The 20,827-nt window shown below is 40.1% G+C and overlaps 1 protein-coding gene across 1 annotated transcript in view; it reads left to right on the plus strand.

The window, feature by feature from the left end:
- pde2a (phosphodiesterase 2A) overlaps positions 1 to 20,827 on the plus strand; it is a 172,912-nt gene that overhangs the window by 42,390 nt on the left and 109,695 nt on the right. The window contains exon 2 of the mRNA XM_080512409.1: positions 11,415 to 11,505. Coding sequence (XP_080368535.1) covers positions 11,415 to 11,505 — 91 coding nt within the window. The remainder of the gene's footprint in view (positions 1 to 11,414; positions 11,506 to 20,827) is intronic.

Here is a 20,827-nt window from a genome sequence, read left to right on the forward strand (position 1 = left end):
CAGTGCATGCACCTGCAAACACAAACATCACACAAATCCTCAGTTTTTATTTCCAAACACACAGAGTCCACAGCGCAGTATGCTTCTGCTGGACTCCTTCGCCCACACCTCATTAGTAGTTTGGAAGGTTTGAGTTAAGAAAGTGAAAGAAAAGAAGTAGAAAGAATAAGAGAAGGATGTGTGAAAGGGAGGAAGATGAAGTTTGGCTCGTTTTTGCTGCAGTGTGCCTCTGTTGTATTTTTTTCCCACTGCCCCAGCATGACTCCTCTCTGTGTACTTCCTTGTTTTTGGTTTTTTTTTCGTTGTGTTGCTGTGGTGTTTCTTTTTTCTCAGATCTCATTCTCTTGCTTCCTCTCCTTTCGAGGCTGCTTTCTGTACCGCTCCTTCTTCCACCTCTCGCTTGCTGCTGGGTATTCTTTCCAGTCCTCGCCTACTTTTTCCATTTGGGCTATATTTGTTTTACCTATTGTAGTGCCTGCGTTGCAGTTAGCATGTGTGTATTCATGGTGCAAGGCCTTTGAGTCAGGTGGAGCTTCTCAAGTCATCATGACTTTCGTGGGAGCTGCACTGACACGTCTCCTCTCCTTTAGCTCTTAGATTCCTATTACCAGCTTTCATCTTTCCTTTTGTTCTCAAAATCTTTTATCTCTACGTCTCTTCTCTGTGCTCCGGGTTTTATCGCTGAATCCTCACACTGCTTACTTACTGTTTCACCTCTAACCTGAGCAGCAACTCCCACAGGAAGGAAATGGGTGTGCTTGTGTCTGAGCAGCACATCAGGAAGGAAGGAGCGATCTGTGACGGGAGAAGCTCTCTTTCCACACATAAACACAAATGCACAGTTCAATCCACTCACTTGGGGTAACATTGTTTTCAGGACCATAAAATGTGGAGCACCAGGCGACTCTTTCTGCAGCTCTCACAGAGAAAACAGGCACTAATCCTACTTCAAATATAAAGAATGTTATAGTAAAGTGTTAGACTCAAGTCAGACCACACTCTGTCATGTAGTTAATCTTTTCAGATCTGTCTAACCATAAACTCTTGACAAGGGAATCCCTCCCAAACATGTTTAAAATGATCAGAGTTATCACATACTGTAATTGTAGATGTGATTGCTTATTAGAAAGTAGAAAATGAGGGAATGAGGTCAGAATTTGCATATGTTACGTCAATGGTTCTCAAACTTCTTACAGGGTGTACCACTGGGTACATTATTGAGCTCTGCAAGTGCCACTACTATGATCAACATGAACATACAGTAGCAGCAACATACCGTAACATAATAATAATAATAATAATAATAATAATAATAATAATAATAATAATAATAATAATAGCAATAATAATAATAATAATAATAATAATAATAATAATGATTTGTTTCTTCTACCCTGGACAAAGCAGCATGGTTATCACAGATACTTAAACTTAAATCATAACCTGAATTATGATCCCCCTAAATTGTGATTGTCATTGTAAAAGTTTATAGATTGAATCCATGATTGCATTTTTCCTGAGCAGCTCATGTTCATTCTGTGCTCTGTACCTCAGTTTCTTCTTTTCACACAGTTCAACTCTTAACTGTGCCTCAGGTATGCACACAGTAAGTGCATGAACTGGACATTGCAAAATGATAATGAGACAAAAGTAAAGAAAAAGTCATTCTCATTTGTGTATGTAATTCATCTTTAAGTTCATCTTTAAGAACCTCTACCTGTGGGAGGGCCTTTTGACCCTCCCACAGGTAGATCAGCTCTGCTGGTGCCAGGCATGGTCAGACACAGCTCATTAGCATTTAAGGATACAGACATAGAAACAACCTGTTCTCAGTGGAGCTCACAAGAGGGACTTTTAGACTGAATGAAATTCAGATACAAAGCTGGATTTGGGGAAATACATTTTGAATACAATGTTGTTGGACCTCTGAAACCTAATTGAAATAGTTGGAGAAAAAAACCTGTATAATATGGGACCTTTAATTGTTTAATGAAATCTAAAACTAGGAATTATGTTGATTGCAAACAGTGTTATCATCTGTGATTGTTTTTGAGTAAATGAACATTCCTTTTAGACCTATTACACTTAAGTCAATCAAGCTTTATTCATATTGCACCTTTCGCACAGGTAATGTTATGTAGACTCACAGTATGTATGCTTAGACAGTACAAGAAGAGCAAATTATTCCAAACCAACACATACATATTTGTCTTGTAGAATCTATCAAACTACCTGCAGAAAGATCATGAGCTGGATTTTTCAAGATGATCAGATGAAAAGGTAGATTAGGTTCATGAATAACTGTGTTGATTAAGGGCTGAAGAATCCCACCTGCCTCTGCAGTGATCCTCTCACACTGAATACAATGACTCACCTAAATGTGATTGAATAAACAATCCTTCTCACCCTTCATCATCCTGTTACAGCAGGGAATGGGGACCCCTATAAAGTAAGTAGTTGAATTTGCTTATAATATGAGTATAGTTAGCGTAGTCCCTTGTGATAGTGCTGAATTCAAACAAAACACTGTCATAACAGACCGGAACCAGATATATTTGGTGTCTCACATATGTAGAAAATTAAAGTTTTCACGTAGAAAAAAGTGCTATTTCAGTTTCAATCTATGCGTTCATTCCCATTGCTCAGTTTACAATTATTTAGAGGCTGAAATGTATGTAATTGCCTCACAGCGAGAATGTCCGGGTTCAAATCCTGGTCCTTTCTGTATGGAGTTTGCATGTTCTCTTTCTCTCTCTCTCTCTCTCTCTCTCTCTCTCTCTCTCTCTCTCTCTCTCTCTCTCTCTGTCGCTCTGTCTCTCTCTCTCTGTCTCTGTCTCTGTCGCTCTCTCTCTCTCTCTCTCTCTCTCTCTCTGTCTCTCTGTCGCTCTGTCTCTCTCTCTCTCTCTCTGTCTCTGTCTCTGTCGCTCTCTCTCGCTCTCGCTCTCTCTCTCTCTCTCTCTCTCTCTAGGTGAAACTCCTGAGTATTTTGCATATTCTGATAGACACAGTCGAGATTCCATGTGCAAGAAAGCAAATGCTTTGCTTAGCAAATACTAATTGAATACTAAGGGTTTTTTTTTTTTGCATGTATGTCAAATGTTATCTTCAGTAGATCTTGTTGGTAGGTCAACTTCCACACATCTGTGTGCACAATGCCACATTTGTGCACCAAATTTGAGTTGATCAGGCACTATGAGTCTCTCAAAATTCTGAAAGTTCTAAAAATATCCTATTTATCATTACCATCGCTTTCTATGAATGAAATGTAAATTAAATTAGTTATTAGTTCTCCACTTACTTAATGTGCATAACATCTATAAACTAATTTAGGTTATTATCACATCAGATTGTTGTCTTGCTCTAGATAATAACATCACTGTATTAGTTTCTAGTGAGTACCTGGAGAGATGTGCTCACATTTGGTTGTTATTTGCATTTTGCCTTAAACATTATTTTGTCATGGAAACTGCTGTGACCTACATTTGTGATCATGTGACAACAATTTGTGAATGGCTTGCATGTGTGAAAAATGAATAAGGTGTGGTTGTAGATGTGGAAGAGGATCACACAAAGAGAAAAGACATGTTCTGTATTGAGTGTCACTTTAAGCACCGTACAAAAGTGGACTCTGCTGACAGTACCTCTGCATAAAATACTGTTTCCAACTAGGGATGCACGATCCAGGTTTTTTCACTTCCGATCCGATCCCGATACCCAAATTTAAATACCTGCCGATACCGATACTATTACTATACTATTATCATCATTATCCTTGATTTTATGAGGCTGTAATAAACCTTTTTCTACAGTAAATCATGAAATGTATGAATGTTTGCATGCATTCTCTCAAAAGACAACTTGAGGTTAGTATAAGGTCAGAAAAGGAAACAGTACAACAGTTTTGTTCACTTTAGACAATGTTGGGGTCTACGTAACGTCATCATCTCATAATAAACTGGTTCTATCTTTAAAACCTCTGAATCACTTTATTAATCCCTGGAGACATTTTTTATCAACGCAGCATAAATGATTGAGAGTATTTTCACGGACTTTAGCGTGGAGTAGGATGCAGCTTCATGGAGGTGTGAATCACCTGCCACCACGGAGGAGTGTGCTGTTTTGATGCCATGGTCAGCGCCGTTCTCCTCGGCGAACTGGCGTTTTAAATTAGTGACGTCTGGCGGCAGAGCGTCCGCCTCGCTGTACAACGGCTTCACAAACATTCACGTCGATACTTTGTGGTGTTTTGAGCGTAAAATCTGTCCACACAGCGACATGTTGTCATGAAAAGTCACTACTTCCCAAGCATGCTCAGCTGGCTGCAAACTGTGGAATGGATTTCCTGACTCATTACTCCCCGTCTCATTGAGACCCGCCTCCATTCAGGAAATCCATTCCACATTTTGCAGCCAACGAGCAGAGCAGCCGGCAGGAAGACACATGTGGACTCATTTCGGCAAAAGCACAGATTCATGAAGCTTCATGGATCGGAAACCTCCACAGGTTAGATCGGAAATTTCCGATCCATGAATTACGTTTCCCGATGAATTACGTATCGGAACTCGATACCGATACTGAATCGCATCGGCCCCATCCCTATTTCCAACCTTAAAGTCAGAGGGAAGATTAAATCTTATGTGCTGCTTTAATTTCAGTAATCCTCCTTGAAGCCTCAATCCAATATCAGTGAGTGACAGCGATAGGCGCAGATATCAAACGATAGCTTATGAAGTCCAAAAAACTATTACAGCCACAGATGCAACCCTCAGTTAAGAGTCACTCCAGCCCTTAAGTAAAGGTCGTTGGAGACGTGACATTTTGATCAAAGAGCAAAGACAAGGAACAAAGCAGAGTGTGTGTTCATTTTATTTCTGGAGGCTGAGGGAAATTGTCTGGCCCATTGTTTTTTACCAAGCTCAAAAACATCTTCATGGTGGCTTTATTTTTCTATAAGCTCAGCATATTTGAAGTAAGAATCATTCTCATAGAATCATAAAGACATTCCTGGAACCACTCAGGATTGCAGGGCACCAAACTAAGTTGAGTAGGGGCAAAGGCCACTCTCACAGACCAACAGAGAAACAGTCACATACACTCACATTCACATTTTCCGACCAATTAGAAATATGCAAAGACCACGAACAATTTGCTCGCTGGCTGCTGTTTCTCTTCCTTCACACATCCCAGGATGTCAAGATTCACAATCTGCAGCAAAATTCATAACCTCTTTGAAATTTCCAGAGAATTGGCAGAAAGAAACCAGAAAATAAAGTTGATTGTTTGTGAGGATCCATAATGGTAGAGAGCTGCATCTGCTTCTGCAGCCATTCCTTTTGAACGGGAGGTTTAACTGATTTGTATCAGACAAGCGTGGAACTGGGACTGAATTTTCCTGTCCAGCCATCACCTCCATCCCCTTAAACAGCCTTATCCTGTTCAGGGTCATGGGGTGTCAAGTTAGTCCCATTTAACAATGGGCAAACACAGGGTACACCCTGATAAGTACACCATGTCCTTACAGTGAGACACTGTCGCAGCTACCAGCAATATGAAAAAATAAACCCAACAAAAAAACACCAACTCCTCAACTTAAATGCTTATTTTAGGACTGTGGGTGAAAATCAAAGTACCTGGAGAACATTCATACATGCACAGAACGGATCAATATCAATACTGCTGTAATAGGAGTTGGCGCAGTCCACAGAAACTTTGCTGAATTAAACTGACATGACTTGCTGAATTGTGTTTTAATCGGCAGTGATGCATTAGTTGGATATGACACCATTAACCAGCTGTTCCACTCTGTCCTCTGAATCTTCTTGTTAAAAATGATGTATGTTAAGTACATCCCTCCAGTGTATCTGCAATGCGTAATGCACAAATACAACAAACAAAACACTTGCCTTCACCAATGCATTGCATGGCCTGCATGAACTTTTACAAACAGCGTCAGACACAGCAATAGTCTCTGAATCACTAAGTATTTAAATATTTTAGATAACACAAAACAATAGAGATATTGCTGTGGAACGATCAGATCTCTCCTGTTTTTTTTTGTTTTTTTTTCCTTTTCCCTCATCTGCCTGTACTGAGTTAGAAGACGTGCATGTTGGTATGGTAACTGGCTTATAAAGCTTTCAGGTTGCCAACGTACTAACTCACATAGCAACCACCAAGCATCCTCTCCAAATGTTCCTTTTGTGATTCCTGATGAATAGAAGTCAGAAAGCCTTAATATTTCTGTTGCGTGGTTATGCTGTCAGTCTTGACACAATGTATAGCTGCTTCAGCAGCAGAGCCAGAGGGCAATACATTTTTACCGAAAGAGGTGAATTCTAAAGCCTCATGCCAACCATTTCAATAAAGTCAGTCCCACACACAAATCTTGATATTCACAGATGTATAAAAGAAGTACACTTAGAAATAGTTGGAAGTGTTGAAGCTTTACAAAACTGTCTGATTTTCAAGTCATCAAACTATATTTTAGCAACAAGTGAAAATGCCATTGGAGACTGCATTTTCCTTCTCACATGTTCAGATTGTCATGATTTCAGTTTGAAGCAACATATTCTGTTATGAAGTTGTTAATGCGTGTGCTGTACTGTTCCCAACTTGAAATATGTAATGTGTGGGTTTTCTAAATGGAGCTTTTCTGGCATCTCATTTGCAAAGTTATTGATGTCTTTTGGGCTTGGACATTGTTTCTAAGTGTCGTGCCTTACTGTGAATGGAATCAGATTAGTAAACGTGCTGCACTGTTGAAATAGGTTATCAATACAAACAGTCCAACCCGCTGTAAAGTGCGTATGTGATTGCGTATGTCTGCGTGACTTTCCAAAGCAGGGTGTGCCATTTGTCGCTTTCCTGCTGTTGTTATACTGCTTGTGTTGTTCAAGGAAATTAGCAATGACTAACAATGAGTCTAAGTAATTTTCAAACATACACCTTTCTCTGAGCTGCGTCGTTGCACTTTCAAGCACGACATTTATGCAGACCTGTGCAAGCACAGATTTTCAGCGTTGAGGAACGCGCCACAAATCGCACAGATAACCACGGATCTCTCTTATCAGATACAGACAGATGCAACAAGACTACCTCTTGAAGCTCATCAAGAGAATGCCAAGAGTGTGCGACGCAGTAATCAAAGCAAAAGGTGGCTACTTTGAAGAACCCAGAATATAAGACATATTTTCAGTTGTTTCACACTTTTTTGTTCAGTATATAATTCCACATGTGTCAATTCAAATGATTGATGCCTTCAGTGTGAATCTACAATTTCCATAGTCATGAAAATAAAGATAACTCTTTGAATGAGAAGTTGTGTCCAAACTTTTGGTCTGTACTGTATTAAAGCATTAATGGTGGTGATTGTTCATCGCTACCATCTTGCGAGACGGTGCGATGGATGGACAATGCGTCGAGTGTAGTAAATTCTCAAAGTTTGAACCGAATACCTTTGCCTCGTCTCTGATCGTGTCCACCCATCTCTGCTGTATATTCCCACCGTGTGCTTGACTGCCTAATGCACCTCTTGATCTTTTCTGGCTCTTCACACAGCTGAAGCTTTTCCCCAAACGCACACCGCTAATCAAGCTGAGCTCATCTGAAGTGGCCACCTCAAGATGTGTACCGCTATTTTTATACTCATGAAAAGACGTCAATGGATTTTGCGTATCCCTTCGGCTTACAATTGCAGTCAGACAGCTTAGAAATCGATCCAATTGGTTTTTAGCAGATAATATAAAGTTAAGTAGTCAGTGTAAATGGGATGATAACAAATTGGATGTTTGTCATTATTAGTTTTATGCTGAAAGTGTGCTCAAGTAAACCTCAGTGGAAGCTACCTTAACAGCATGGCAAAATCAGTAGCCGCAATCATGCAAATACATCTTTGTCTTTGTTTTGGTTTTTTCTGTGACTGCCGTATTTATGGCACTGTCAGATCAGCAGGAGGAAAGCTGCTCGTGTGGGGGATGAGAGAATTGACACCTCGGTGTGTTCACGTGTGTGTGTGTGAGCGTGTGTCTGTGTGTGTGTGTGAGTGCATCAAGATGTGGTTAATATAGCTCCACCATTATGTAGATTAGCCCCATTCCCCTGAGTGCACCTTTACCATTTAGAGCTTTCAATCAATGTGCTACTTTATGGGAGTCAGGACAAACACACACACACACACACACACACACGCGCGCGCGCGCGCGCACACACACACACACACACACACACACACACACACACACACACACACACACACACACACACACACACACACACACTCACACATGCATGCACTCTCCAGACCAAGGTTACCGGCTCATCAGATTCCAGGTCCAGGGTTTGCTAATTACGTTCTTCTGCACAGAATTCATTTAGGCTGCAGTGCTTTGTGTGTGTGTGTGTGTGTGTGTGTGTGTGTGTGTGTACGCGCATGTGCTCGCATGTGTGTGAGATCACTCGGTAGGTTTTTTGTGTGCTGATTGTGTTTGAGGAGTAACAACTGTCCCTGTTTTAATCACAAAGTTGGGATCAATACTTTCTTTAGCTGAACCACAAGAGCAAAGACGGTTTGTGTGTGTGTACCCCTACAAAGTGTGTGTGCTGAAGGTAATCTTGATCACGGAGTCCGAGGCAGATGAAGAGGGACAATCTTTAGGGAAGATTTTCTTTTCTTTCTTTTTTTTTTGTGTGTGTAATTTCTTGGCTACTTGTGATTTTTACTGAGTACATTTAAGGGTCTTCTTGAGTATGTATTTGTGGCTGTGGGTGTTCATTCAAGTTCTGTCCAGCTGGCACTGTGCAAAAGTGTGCAGTGCAGATTATCTCTCCACGTATCTTGTGCTTATAGCCAACAGTTGTCAATACAGTCTGAAATTCTGCAGTACTGGAGTAACCTTTTGCCATGTTTACAAAACAGGCAGCCTCAGGGTTTGCTGGGATATTACAGCGTTTTATAGGAAAGAGCTAACCTTTCACTAGCGCCTCCAACTGTGTTTCTACCAGTCAGTTTTTGCGTCACGCAATAAATAGCGTACATATTTGACTTCGGTGTAATGCTGTAAAAAAAGTCATTTTTGTCAATAATCATTCAGCTCTGCATTACATTCTACATTACCGTCAACTTTCCTCGCAGTCACATGGGAGGAGTTGCGTATGTACTGCTGCTGTTGCTTGATCTTAGTAAATTACTCTGAGGTCTGCTGTCACATTGACTGACGACAGTGCAACTCATGCTGTTGTGCAGCTTTATATTAAATGTCCTGTCACTGCCAATGTCACCTCTGAGAATCAGCTGTCAGAACCACACAGTACTCTCCCTGCACTGGTTTGGGACTGATATATGGGATACCTGCTTGTTGATTAAATGTACAGAGTGCTGGGGAAGATGTGTATTTATTTCTCTTAAGCTGGCAAAGTCCGTGAATCAATTATGAATGTGGTTAAAAGTAGGGCACTCACTAATAAAGGGTTTTTGGTCGATCACTCATACTTTCTTTCCCCCGACAATTCCATTGGCACTAAAATCAATCATATCCTCTTGTGGAAAGAAATGTAAATGTCTCCTCTTTGTGTGATTGACCATTGATAGATAAAGACACAGCAAAGTTTGCTTTCATAACATGTACAGAGAGAATGTAATTGATTTAATTGGTCAATACGAATTAGCTGGAGGTGTAAACGTGTGTATTGGGGTGGTGGTGTGTGTTTCTTTGTATTCAATCAGTGAAGTAGTCCAGGATCTACCACACATTTTGCCAAATGTAAGTAGATATTAGTTATAGCCGGCTAAAAGGATAAAGCATGTATAGAAAATGGATGAATCAATAGATATTTGAATGGTTAAATTGATATTTTGTCAAGCATTTGGGCATAATTGAAGTACAAAAAGTACCAAGACCATTTGAAAATTTTCACGCCACTAATATTAATAATTTGCCAATAAATATTGGTGCCTGTTTATCCACATATTTCTTACCACTGTGTGTTTCATGGAACAATACAAACTGATAGCCATAACGACAGCACAATCTCACATTGCTATGAAGCTTTTCATCTTGTTGTTGCCTATAGAAAACTATGTCAGATCAATATTGACGACCTTTCGCCTTGACAACAACACTTCTACATTTTTTAAGGCACTTGGCAAGAATACATTGAAAGGACGAGGGTTTTTCACACAGTACTGTTTTTTTTTCCAACAAGATTTACACTCACTTGTCAGAGTCTCTGAAGATCTGATCTGATGACAGTCTCCTTCTGTCACATCCCATCCTGTCCCAAGACAATATTTGCTGACAAGGGTGAAAAACACCTGTAAATGAATCTTCTACAGATGGGGGAAATTTAAATCAGTTTTACATCAACCTTTAACACCTATTTGGCTCATGTCAAATAAGATCATAAGTCCATGGTTGAAAACAGACAGCAGATGAGAAGTTGGCTGCCTTCAAACACCAACACTGACTGTGGATGTGACGGGATGTTGACAGCATGCGAAACAATACGTCAAAATAAGAAGCATGTAAAAAAAACACCCAGCCTTCTCACTTATCAGTTTTTCACCAACCACAAAACTGTTTTCTCCCCTCTGAATCTCAAGGACATGATACTCATGACTATAAGTTGGCTATAGAAAAACATTAAGATTTTAACTTTAAATATTTAAACCAGTGCCCAGACACCTCTTCCAGTGATTCACAGTCTTTATGAAATGTTATTTGGATGTGTTGGGTTGCTACTGGCGCACGCATGAATTGTAGGGATGAGAGCGAGAGCTGAGAGAGGCAGTAAGACCCAGAGGAAGAACAGAGAGACAGAGGGAGAGAGAGAGCGGTGGGAGGAGAGAGGCGAGAGGAGGAGGGACTGTATTCACTCTCAGCTCTATGCATTGCAGCTCGTGGTTGTAGCACAGCAGTGTGTTTCTCAGCCTGCCAGCGCGAGTGTGTCCACCGGCGTGTCGCTGTGTGAGTGAATGTGTGAGTGACTCTGGCGCTCTTTCTGCGTACGACAGGTGGAGATGACATGACTGCGCTCGAGAGGAAGAAAGGAAAGGACCTGTAAGGACTTCACAAATATACACTCGCACAGACACACATGTAAACACACTCACCTTTTGCCCCACATTCCCTCACACACGCACACACACACACACACACACACACACACACACACACACACACACACCCACACACCCACACACACACACACGGCTTTAGATTCCTGCACTCCTCACGTCTGGGGAATGATAAATTGATTGTGTGTGTGTTCTTATGAAAGCGCTTTTTCCCCCCCAGCAGTTTCTCACTTATCTATCAGCTGATTTCATGTGTGCACCGTGGATAACTCAGAAACACACACACACACACTCAAACTCACACACACACAAAGGTCCTGACTGTTGATTTTGATGCCTACAGACGTGGTCAGCAAGTGTTTCTCCGTCCTGAGGAAAGTTCAGCTCCAGCCCTGAATCCAAGACAGTCCACCACGTTGTCCGAACAACTCCAGGTAGGATTCTCCTCTCTTCTCTTCTCTTCTCTTCTCTTCTCTTCTCTTCTCTTCTCCTCTCACCAATTCAGTTGTCATGGTTATCCTCCACGTGCACCTGATCTGCAAAATTAAGATGAAAATGTGTCATGTGCACACACTTTTCACTTTCATTGTTCCTCTGTTTAATTTTATTTGTGAGTCCACTGAACTTTTGTCTGGAGCAGGTAGGTTTTGACTCCTGTCGCTGCAGCCTTCTGTTACTGAGTCAGTCAAAGGTGTGTGTGTGTGTGTGTGTGTGTGTGTGTGTGTGTGTGTGTGTGTGTGTGTGTGTGTGTGTGTGTGTGTGTGTGTGTGTGTGTGTGTGTGTGTGTGTGTGTGTGTGTGTGTGTGTGTGTGTGTGTGTGTGTGTGTGTGTGTGTTGAACATAAAACAGGCATATACTTGAAAGGGTGTGGACATTAGAGCCCGTGACATTTTCTGAAAGGTTGATTCATCACTGTGAAATAGCATTTCTGTTTGCTGGCATTACAAACTTGTTAGTGTTTGTGTTACACACGGACGTAAGTCTGCGCACATTTCAACTGATGCTGTTTTCTCAGATCATCAGATCTCGTTACTTTTTGTCTTTCTTTCCTTTGCGTATGTAATGTGTTTAGACTTTTTGCTTTTCATTTTGTCATGCAAGCAAAGACCAATGATTGAGAAGTGCTTGCTTGTACTCTCAAATGTGCTGTGCTTGTCTCTGTGTGTGTGTGCATGTGTGTGTTTGTGCATTTTTTATTTATATTGCAATGGGATTAAATGTTGGCAACAAAATAGAAGAACATGTTTGATGGGCTGCCAGTGACGACATGTTGAGCTCAGACCCAATTACCTAAACATGTACATTATATACTCATAGATATGCAGGCATATATACAGACACGCACACACACACACGCACACACACACACACACACACACGCACACAGACCCGAGCGGTAAATCCTCTCTCACACACCCCTCTCGTAGCTTGTCATTCATACAGCCGAGAGATGAACCGTATTCTTTGTGAAGAGATACTCATTAGTCTATGTCGGTGTTCTGCAGGGCACAGATAAGCTGTAGACGTATGCACGTGTGTGTGCATGCGAGCATGCGCAAGTGTGAATGTGTGTCTTGTTTTGTAATCATCCATCACATTATCATTTTCAACATGTTTCCTGTTTTGGTGTAGGTTTTTTTAAGTTGTACTTTTTTTTTTTTTGTCTTTTAAACAGTGGTTTTTACATTTCTGTTGTTGTAGCATTAATTCTATGACATATATGCGTCATTCTTCCATGTATAGTATGTATTTCCGCAGTGACACTACATTGCTGATAATCTTGTCCAGCCGCATTCCTATCATATGATGGTTGTTGCCGATGGCTCATTGTTTGTGATTTGGCTGCGGGTGAACATGCTGCAATGTCCAACACTACAGTTGAGAACTAAAATAATTTAAGTTCACAATCGTGCATTAAAAGAAGATAGTTTTACTACAGTCTTTTGATCAATGGTTTTACTTTCCCCCCCCCCATCACATGAATGTTCTGGTGTGTCTGATCCATTACGATTTAATTAGGTTCCACATTTGATTTATTACACTTTCACAGTCATTATCGTGTTTATACAATAAGCAGCAGCACATGTCCCTGTTCACTGGCTTGTACTTTCAAGTTAATTTGCTCCCTTGACATATAAACTAGTTATGCCAATTTAGACATTTAGACAAGGTCACTTACTTGTGATAATCATAGCTGTCTTTATAACCTCTCACCATCCATCCATCCATCCATCCATCTATCCATCCATCCATCCATCCATCCATCCATCCATCCATCCACACAGTAACACACTCACAGTCACACCTAATGGCCATTGTAAGGCCCATTATTGTCGACTGTAGGAGGAAGGCAGGGCCAAGAAAAACAACATGCAAACTCCACAAAGAAAGCCCTCTCAGAACCTGAACTGGGAATATTCTTACTGTAAGGTGGGAGAGCTAAACACTACGCTGGCGTATGGTCCCGAGCTCGCACTAATCTTCGCTATATGCTACTCTCTCAGCTTCTTGCCGTGGTTTAAACCTCAGTACCAGTATAATGAGAAATATATTGGATTAAAATGAAGATGCATGCAAACATACATTTGTTGTACACAAAAACTAACATGGTTATGGTGCATCTTGCTTTAGCTTTATGAAGAATAAGAGTAAAATGCTTGTGTTCGTGCTTGGAAGGCTGTAAAAGCAGCAGGTTAATCTCCTCTAGTCCCCATCAGAACAGATGTGGGGATTAAATCCTCTGTGGGGTGGGGGGTGCTTATATGCCTCTGTTTGTGAGGAAAATACTGCAAAGTTCGCCAAAATGCATTTTGTTTTTTATGAGTATTGTGTGTAGGTATATTTCTCAATCCTCACTTCTCTGGCTGCCCGTCTGATTCATGGCTGTTTATATTCACACTTGCTGTGCTTCAGTCCAGTACCTCACAGATGTACTGTGTGTATTTCTGTGTCTACATGATCTGTGTGAGTCTCAACAAGTGTGCGCACACAGAAGCAACACTTCGGCACAGGTGTGCTGATTCACCTGTTCTGATCTTCATCATCTTCCATCTTCATCATGTTGTCAGCACAGATGTCTCCACATTTCTCCCTCATTTCACTGAAGATGATGTGTGGGATTTAAAAGCAAAGGCACATTTTGGACTAAATATTGAGCCAGGGAAAAAAATGCCCATTTGAGTTTAACAAACACAAACATGAGGCATGTGAAATTTTTTCTGTGTGTATGTGTGAAATTGTGGGGGTTTGTTTGTGTGTATGTATTTGTTGTTGTTTGTGTTCATGTCCAGTGACTCCATACACTACTTCCCCCATATAGCTTGACCCTAATTACATAAAGTGGTGGTGGATGAAACCAACCGAAGCTTGCACATATTTTGTGCTTGTTTTCTGTGAAGACTTACTTTTGGGAATGAAAACCTGATGGCTGTTGCATTAGTTGTATTAGTTGTCGTGAACTTGTATCCACTTGCCAAGGCGTGCATGTCGGCCCCTGTGGGAATCGCTAATCTCGTCTGATCACGAAGATGTTGCTGTTATCATCGCAGACATCACTGCTTCACGAGTTTGTTAGCACTCTCAAGTGATTTTCTTTTATTTCTCACTTCAGTCCATGTTATTCCCTCCTGTGTGTTTGCTGTGCATGTTTTCTTTAGGCACTGTCTGAGAATTTCAGCAGGTAAGTGTGTTGCTCAGGGGCGTAACAACCTGACTCTGTGTGGCAGCTAAGCAACCACTGTTTCAATATTTGCTCCAAATATAATTTCTCGTCTATCATCCAATGAATGCAGTTATGTGTGTGAGGATGAACTTAAGGCCATGAATAATCCAATAACCAGAGCTGTGAAAGGTACTCGTATTTTGTAGATAGGTAAAAGTACAAATACCTTTGTTAAAAAAAAGACTTTGGTATAAGTAGGTGTACTGAGAAAGAGTTTTGATTTGGACTAAAGTGAAAAATATTTCTTTTTGTTTTTCTGTTTGTTATACTGAATGATACAAATTATATAACTACTGTAATAGTTATTATGAATTAACTACATTAATACATTAATAATATCTATTGCAACCAGAATAATTGGTGTTTGACAAATCATATACCACTACCTTTGAAGTAAAAAGGTTCTGAATAATTGCCTTAAACAGCTCAGCATCAATGGAAAAGTGTAACCTTTGTGGTTGACTGTCCCGCACTGTGTTGTTACTTCTGTAAAACATCAAGTCATCATCGATAGAGGTTAAAACAAGTGAGCCAGAATTGACAATTTCAGGAGTGAAACATTCAAATATCTATAAAAGTAAAAAAATCATCAGGGTAATTCTTATTCAAGGAACATACAGTAATTGTCTGCCACTAACCAGAGATCAGCTCATTAAAAACAACCTCACTGCAGTAAAGCAGATGAGCTTGCGGTGTCTGAAGCAAGACACTCGGGATCCATCTTGTTTTTTTTCCTGGTGGCTCTGGTGTGGGCATTTTCGTATGAAATCGTATTTCATCACAAATTGATAGATGTGTCAACGTGTAAGACAATAGAAAGTTTCCAAAAAGGGCTAGGTGGAAGTGAAACTTGAGTAGGAGGAATAAAAACTTGAGTATGTGGAAGTAAAACTTGCCTACTCTGCTTTATTTGTTTGTGTGAGTACGCCAATGTTCAGACATGCAGCAATAAGCAGCAAATAATGGACTTGATATTCAGCACAATCTGTCAAATACACACGGCACTGAAACCGATTGTTAGAGAGCTGGGCACTGCTTAAGATTAAAACAAATTACCTCCTGGCAGCAGAAGACAAGTGTGGGTAGAGCGTTACTGCACCATATGTGAAGTGATGTAGGAGTCAGTGCAGGGACAATGAACTGTAGCTTATTTTACACAGCCGGGCAGTCACATGACCCCTGAATCCTGCCGGAGTGACGCTCTCCGAGGACATTCAAGTGAACTTGCAGACTGTAGTGGCAATGCTAAAGAAGAGGGGAACTTTCGTATAAATAACAGCAGAATAAAGGTAGATCTAACAGAAAGCAGGGTACACACAGAGAGAGAGAGAGAGAGAGAGAGAGAGAGAGAGAGAGAGAGAGAGAGAGAGAGAGAGAGAGAGAGAGAGAGAGAGAGAGAGAGAGAGAGAGAGAGAGAGAGAGAGACGGCAGCTCTTTAACTATTTGAGTAGATTCCATCTGTAGAGGAATCTGTCAGGAATTTCACATCCACAGACTTTGAGCTCTTTCTTCCATTGATAGCTGGCAGCCTGAATGAAACTATTATGAGTGAGATCCATAATGTTCTTCAATTCCCAACAGTTTTTTTGGGGGGATTCCACTCCTGGAGGGACTTGGTGATGACAGGTAAGGTGTGAGGTGTGCGAGCAGTGGCCGCAGCAGCAGAGAATATGCTGCGAGCTGACACTTTGAATTGATCGTCCATTTGGCGATGACAGCCAGCAAGCTCCGCCGCTCATTATCTGATTTCAAGCACAGCCCTGTGTGAGTGAGTTGTGCAAACTTTGCTGCAGACTGCATGCTCTATATATCACTGTGTGAGTGGAGTAAGGAATTCAAGTGATTTGCTGTATTCACTTACTTCACAGGGAAGGGTTTGGTATGACCTCAGGAAAGTAAATGCACATAAACATGATAAAGAAGGAGATGGATATACAGTCTTACTCGGGGTGCCTCATTCGGTGGTTCCATTTGATCATGTTAAGTACAGAGCAGCCATTAAAATTCCTCCCACAGGCTCAAAAACACCATAAAGAAATAAATAAAAAAAGCTTTCCTCAACAACAACAACCAGAACCAATGCTGAGGCTGACAGGACACATGATGCATCAATAATAGTTGATTGAATTAAACTCCACAGATGCGAGCAGATATCAACTCGTAATGCGTGCATGTTAAACTGACTCTTTGTCTCATCTGATCTTTACAACAGCAGGAGCAACTTTGCAGTGAACTTCAAAAGTCCCCAGACAAACAAAGTTGCATTGTTTATACTCGCTTCTTTTTATTGTTTGTGTAGAATTGTCAGTGTAAAGTTACTGCTGTTGGGGAAAACAACATCTTCCTTTGCTCAATTCCCAAATGCATGAACATCAAGTGTTTATTTTTGGACCTTTTCCTTTTTTCTCAGTGTAAATGGTGAATTTGTTTTCTGCTGGCCTCAAATAGTTGCAGAGTTGAGTGCAGTTTTCCATGAAAATCCACATAGTTCCTCGTCAAAATTTAGAGAATGTACTGTATAATATTTATACTTCAAGTTTACAGTCAAGTGACAACGTTCTTTTTTTTTTGAATGGGAAGGATGCACCACTCTGGTTGATTCATCGCCTCTTCAGTTGAATGGTTTCTCTCACAGTAGGATAAAATCCGTCACCTTTGAAAACTGAATTAATGAATTTCTTTGTAGAAAAAAAAAGCAGTTAAGCAAGTTAACACGCAATCAAATTGAAAGTTAGGAATTACCTTACTTACTGAAGCTCTCGACCTGAAGACATTTTTCCCCCAACAGATTCTATTTTGCTTTGATTTTTGACAAGAAATCTTGATAAAAAGAAACAAGTTGAGGGCAAACCGAATCAGGTGTCTTTTCCAAAACAAAGATTTTTGTCACAGATTTTGTTGTAGATGCAAGAGACAAGTTAAAATGATGGCATAAGCTTTAATGTAATGAGCTACATGAACAACTTGCTCATAATGTGAAAAAGATTAGGACCTCTATTATTTAAACATCAATGACTTCTCAGCACAGAGGGACTGGAGGACACCATGTTGTTCATCCACCCGCAGTTTGAGAGCCGCTGATTCAACACAGTAGAACACATTTGCACTAATTCACAAATGATAAGTTCATGTTGGACTTCTTCAGACTTGCGTCTTCACATTATATTTGTTTGTAAACAACTGTTGGGACCTTTTTGTCAGTAAATGTATTTTGTAAGTTTCAATTACTGGATGTAAAATTCATTTTATTCTTGTCTGCACTGACTAAAACAAGCAAACCATCTTTTTACAATCAATTTGTTAGTTTTGATGAATTGAAAACATTATGAAATATTTTTTTTCACAGCTCTGAACAAAAGTCTTATTATGTTATATCAAAACAATGCCTAGAGTTGAGTTAGCCATCAAGCCTCTTTCCGTTATTCATCACGGATTGTTTGGAAAAGTTTTTGATCATAAAAAACAACAAAACAAAACAAAAGAGACCCCTCATAAATCTGTGTATCTACACCAGCTGTCTATACACGTTGGCCTAAAACATAGTCCCTTTGTTTATTTGATCCTTTCTCCTGCTGGGGCGGCATTTCTCCTGGTGCAGTGCCCACTGTTGCTGAATGATGCAAATCCAAACACAGAGGACAGAGTGTTTTACATTACAGGGGCGCAGCGGTGCTGCATTATGTGCCAAGAGGTTCAAAGCGATGAAGGGAAATTTACACAAGCACCGGCCATCGGGCTTCGCCTGCAACGCCACTTTGAATCACATATTCTGATAAATGACCATGGACACAAGGGCACCTTCACTTTACTACAACCCCTCAGAGAGTGCTGTATATACTGTATGAGTGTGTATGTGTATGCCAGGGTTTGTGTTCCTTTCCTTTGATAAATGGACTGTATTATTTATTGTTGCTGAATTCTATCTCAAGTGAATCGCTGCAGGCTATTGAACAATCTGCTTCTCTCCCCGGGCGTGCGTGTGCACCTACCCTCAGGTGAAAAACAGCACGCTTGTATATTTGCTGTACAGACCTCCTGCTGACTCGCAACACTACTAAAGTGTGAGCATAGGCATTTTTGAGAAGTCTCCTCTCATTCAGGCAGATAGCTCATAATCATGACACATCCCATTGTCAGCTGGCGGAGTTTCAATACAGGCACTGTAGATAATCACCAAGAGGCAGCTCACAATGTCGGAGCTCTTAATCACGTTCTTGTGTACTTGTATTCATTTGAATGCAGTTTCAGCGAACACATTTATACTGTGATATAGTTAATTATTATATGCCCATGGGGACTATCCATTACTTGCTTTATTGCTAGATTGCCCCTCGATTCTGAGTGTACACCTGTTGGAGTTATATGAATTGTATACACATCAAGCCCATTTATCCTTTTACAATAGCGTTTCTCATTTTTCAGCAACATAGAAGGAAAAAGTGCTGTCTCCTCTAATTCTCTAATTCAGAAACTTTATTCATTGCTGTTTAGAGCCTTTATCTTTGCCTTTGCAGCGGTTAGTTTTTATCTATGTCCTCATTTCATTCTTCCACTGGTATAGATACAATAAATATTTAAAGCGACAATAATCTTTACATAAATAAATAAACCATGTAATCCACACTGCTTCCCAGCAGCTCATAGTTTACTACTTGTAAGGAAATGCAATTTCCAAGCTATCTGAAAAATCTCAAGCTTAATATCAAGATGAGATTGTTTGTATTGTATCTTTGTTATCCTTAATAAAGAGTAACCTAGTTTGTTTTTTTCATCAAGAGCCAAGAAATGGGTTTACTTGTTTTCTTATTGACTTCTTTCATAAGTCAATGCGACAAACTGAATTGAAGACGACAAGAATGAAACGTATTCATCAAACTATCATGACAAAATGGGCAAATACAGTTTTCCATTTACACGTTGTTTCTGCACATTTGTGTCAATTAAACATGCATGTATTTTATACCAGGATACCTAAAGTTATGTATTTATTATCAATTTATTTATTTAGTAAATACTCTTCAATACTTGTCCGCAGAATACAAAACACACTCGGGACCAAACACTGATTTGTATCACCTTTTCAGGACACTTGAAAAAAATCATTAGCCTACAGTATTTAAACAAATATTGGCTGTTTTTGTGTTATGTCTACCTTGCATGTTGAAAACCATTTAAAAAAAACTAAAAAAACATCACAGGAGAACTATTGAAATTGTCAAGTAAGAATGGTAGTTTAATTAGTACACCTATGTGAAGAAGAAATGATCTTCCAGTCTTTTGTACTTCCTCCAGCACAGCGAATGCCCTCTCTCTCCCCAGATAATTCATTCACGGCCTTGCCAGACTACAATGAGGACAGAAAGATTGTGAGGTGGGTTTCTCTGGCTATGGGCACATTCACCACTTCGAGCAAAACAGAGGAAAGGAACGGCTCATGAGTCATCATTCACCTCATGTAGGCTCAAAGATTACCAAGAAAGTTCTTCTGTAACTATCTCTTAAAGTGATACTCCCTCTGAAAAGTCACTAATCAAGGAGAGACATAAATCTGTTTCCACAGGCAGCAGAGCTGCAGCAGCTTCAAACGGCTTTATTGGTACAAATCAGTTCAACATGATTTGTATTTGGAGCTCAATCAGTTGCAGAGGCAAAGGTTTTGAGGATTTTATTTTTCCAGGTCTTTTTAGACCTGCAGTAACTATTATGTAATCATGATTCATGATCACAATTTTCAGATAAGCCTAATTTTTACTTATTTCCGTCACACGCACTGATTCACATTTATTATCCTTTCAGTCACCAGTTCACCTCAAACACATGTTTTGGGAGTTTTCTGTGGAAAAAAAACAACTAATTCATGCATATGAAAAACATGAAAACTCCACTCAGCACAAAGACAATCTGCCAAGCCTGGAATTAACCCAGAGATAGTGAATGTATAGTGCTCACCACAATAAATCTGTTCAGGCTCATAAATACGTAAAAGTGATGTTAAATTTCTTAATTAGAGTACTTGGCATGAATCACTTCATTTA

This window comes from Blennius ocellaris, assembly GCF_963422515.1.
Source record: "Blennius ocellaris genome assembly, chromosome: 2".
NCBI classification, from domain to species: Eukaryota; Metazoa; Chordata; class Actinopteri; order Blenniiformes; family Blenniidae; genus Blennius; species Blennius ocellaris.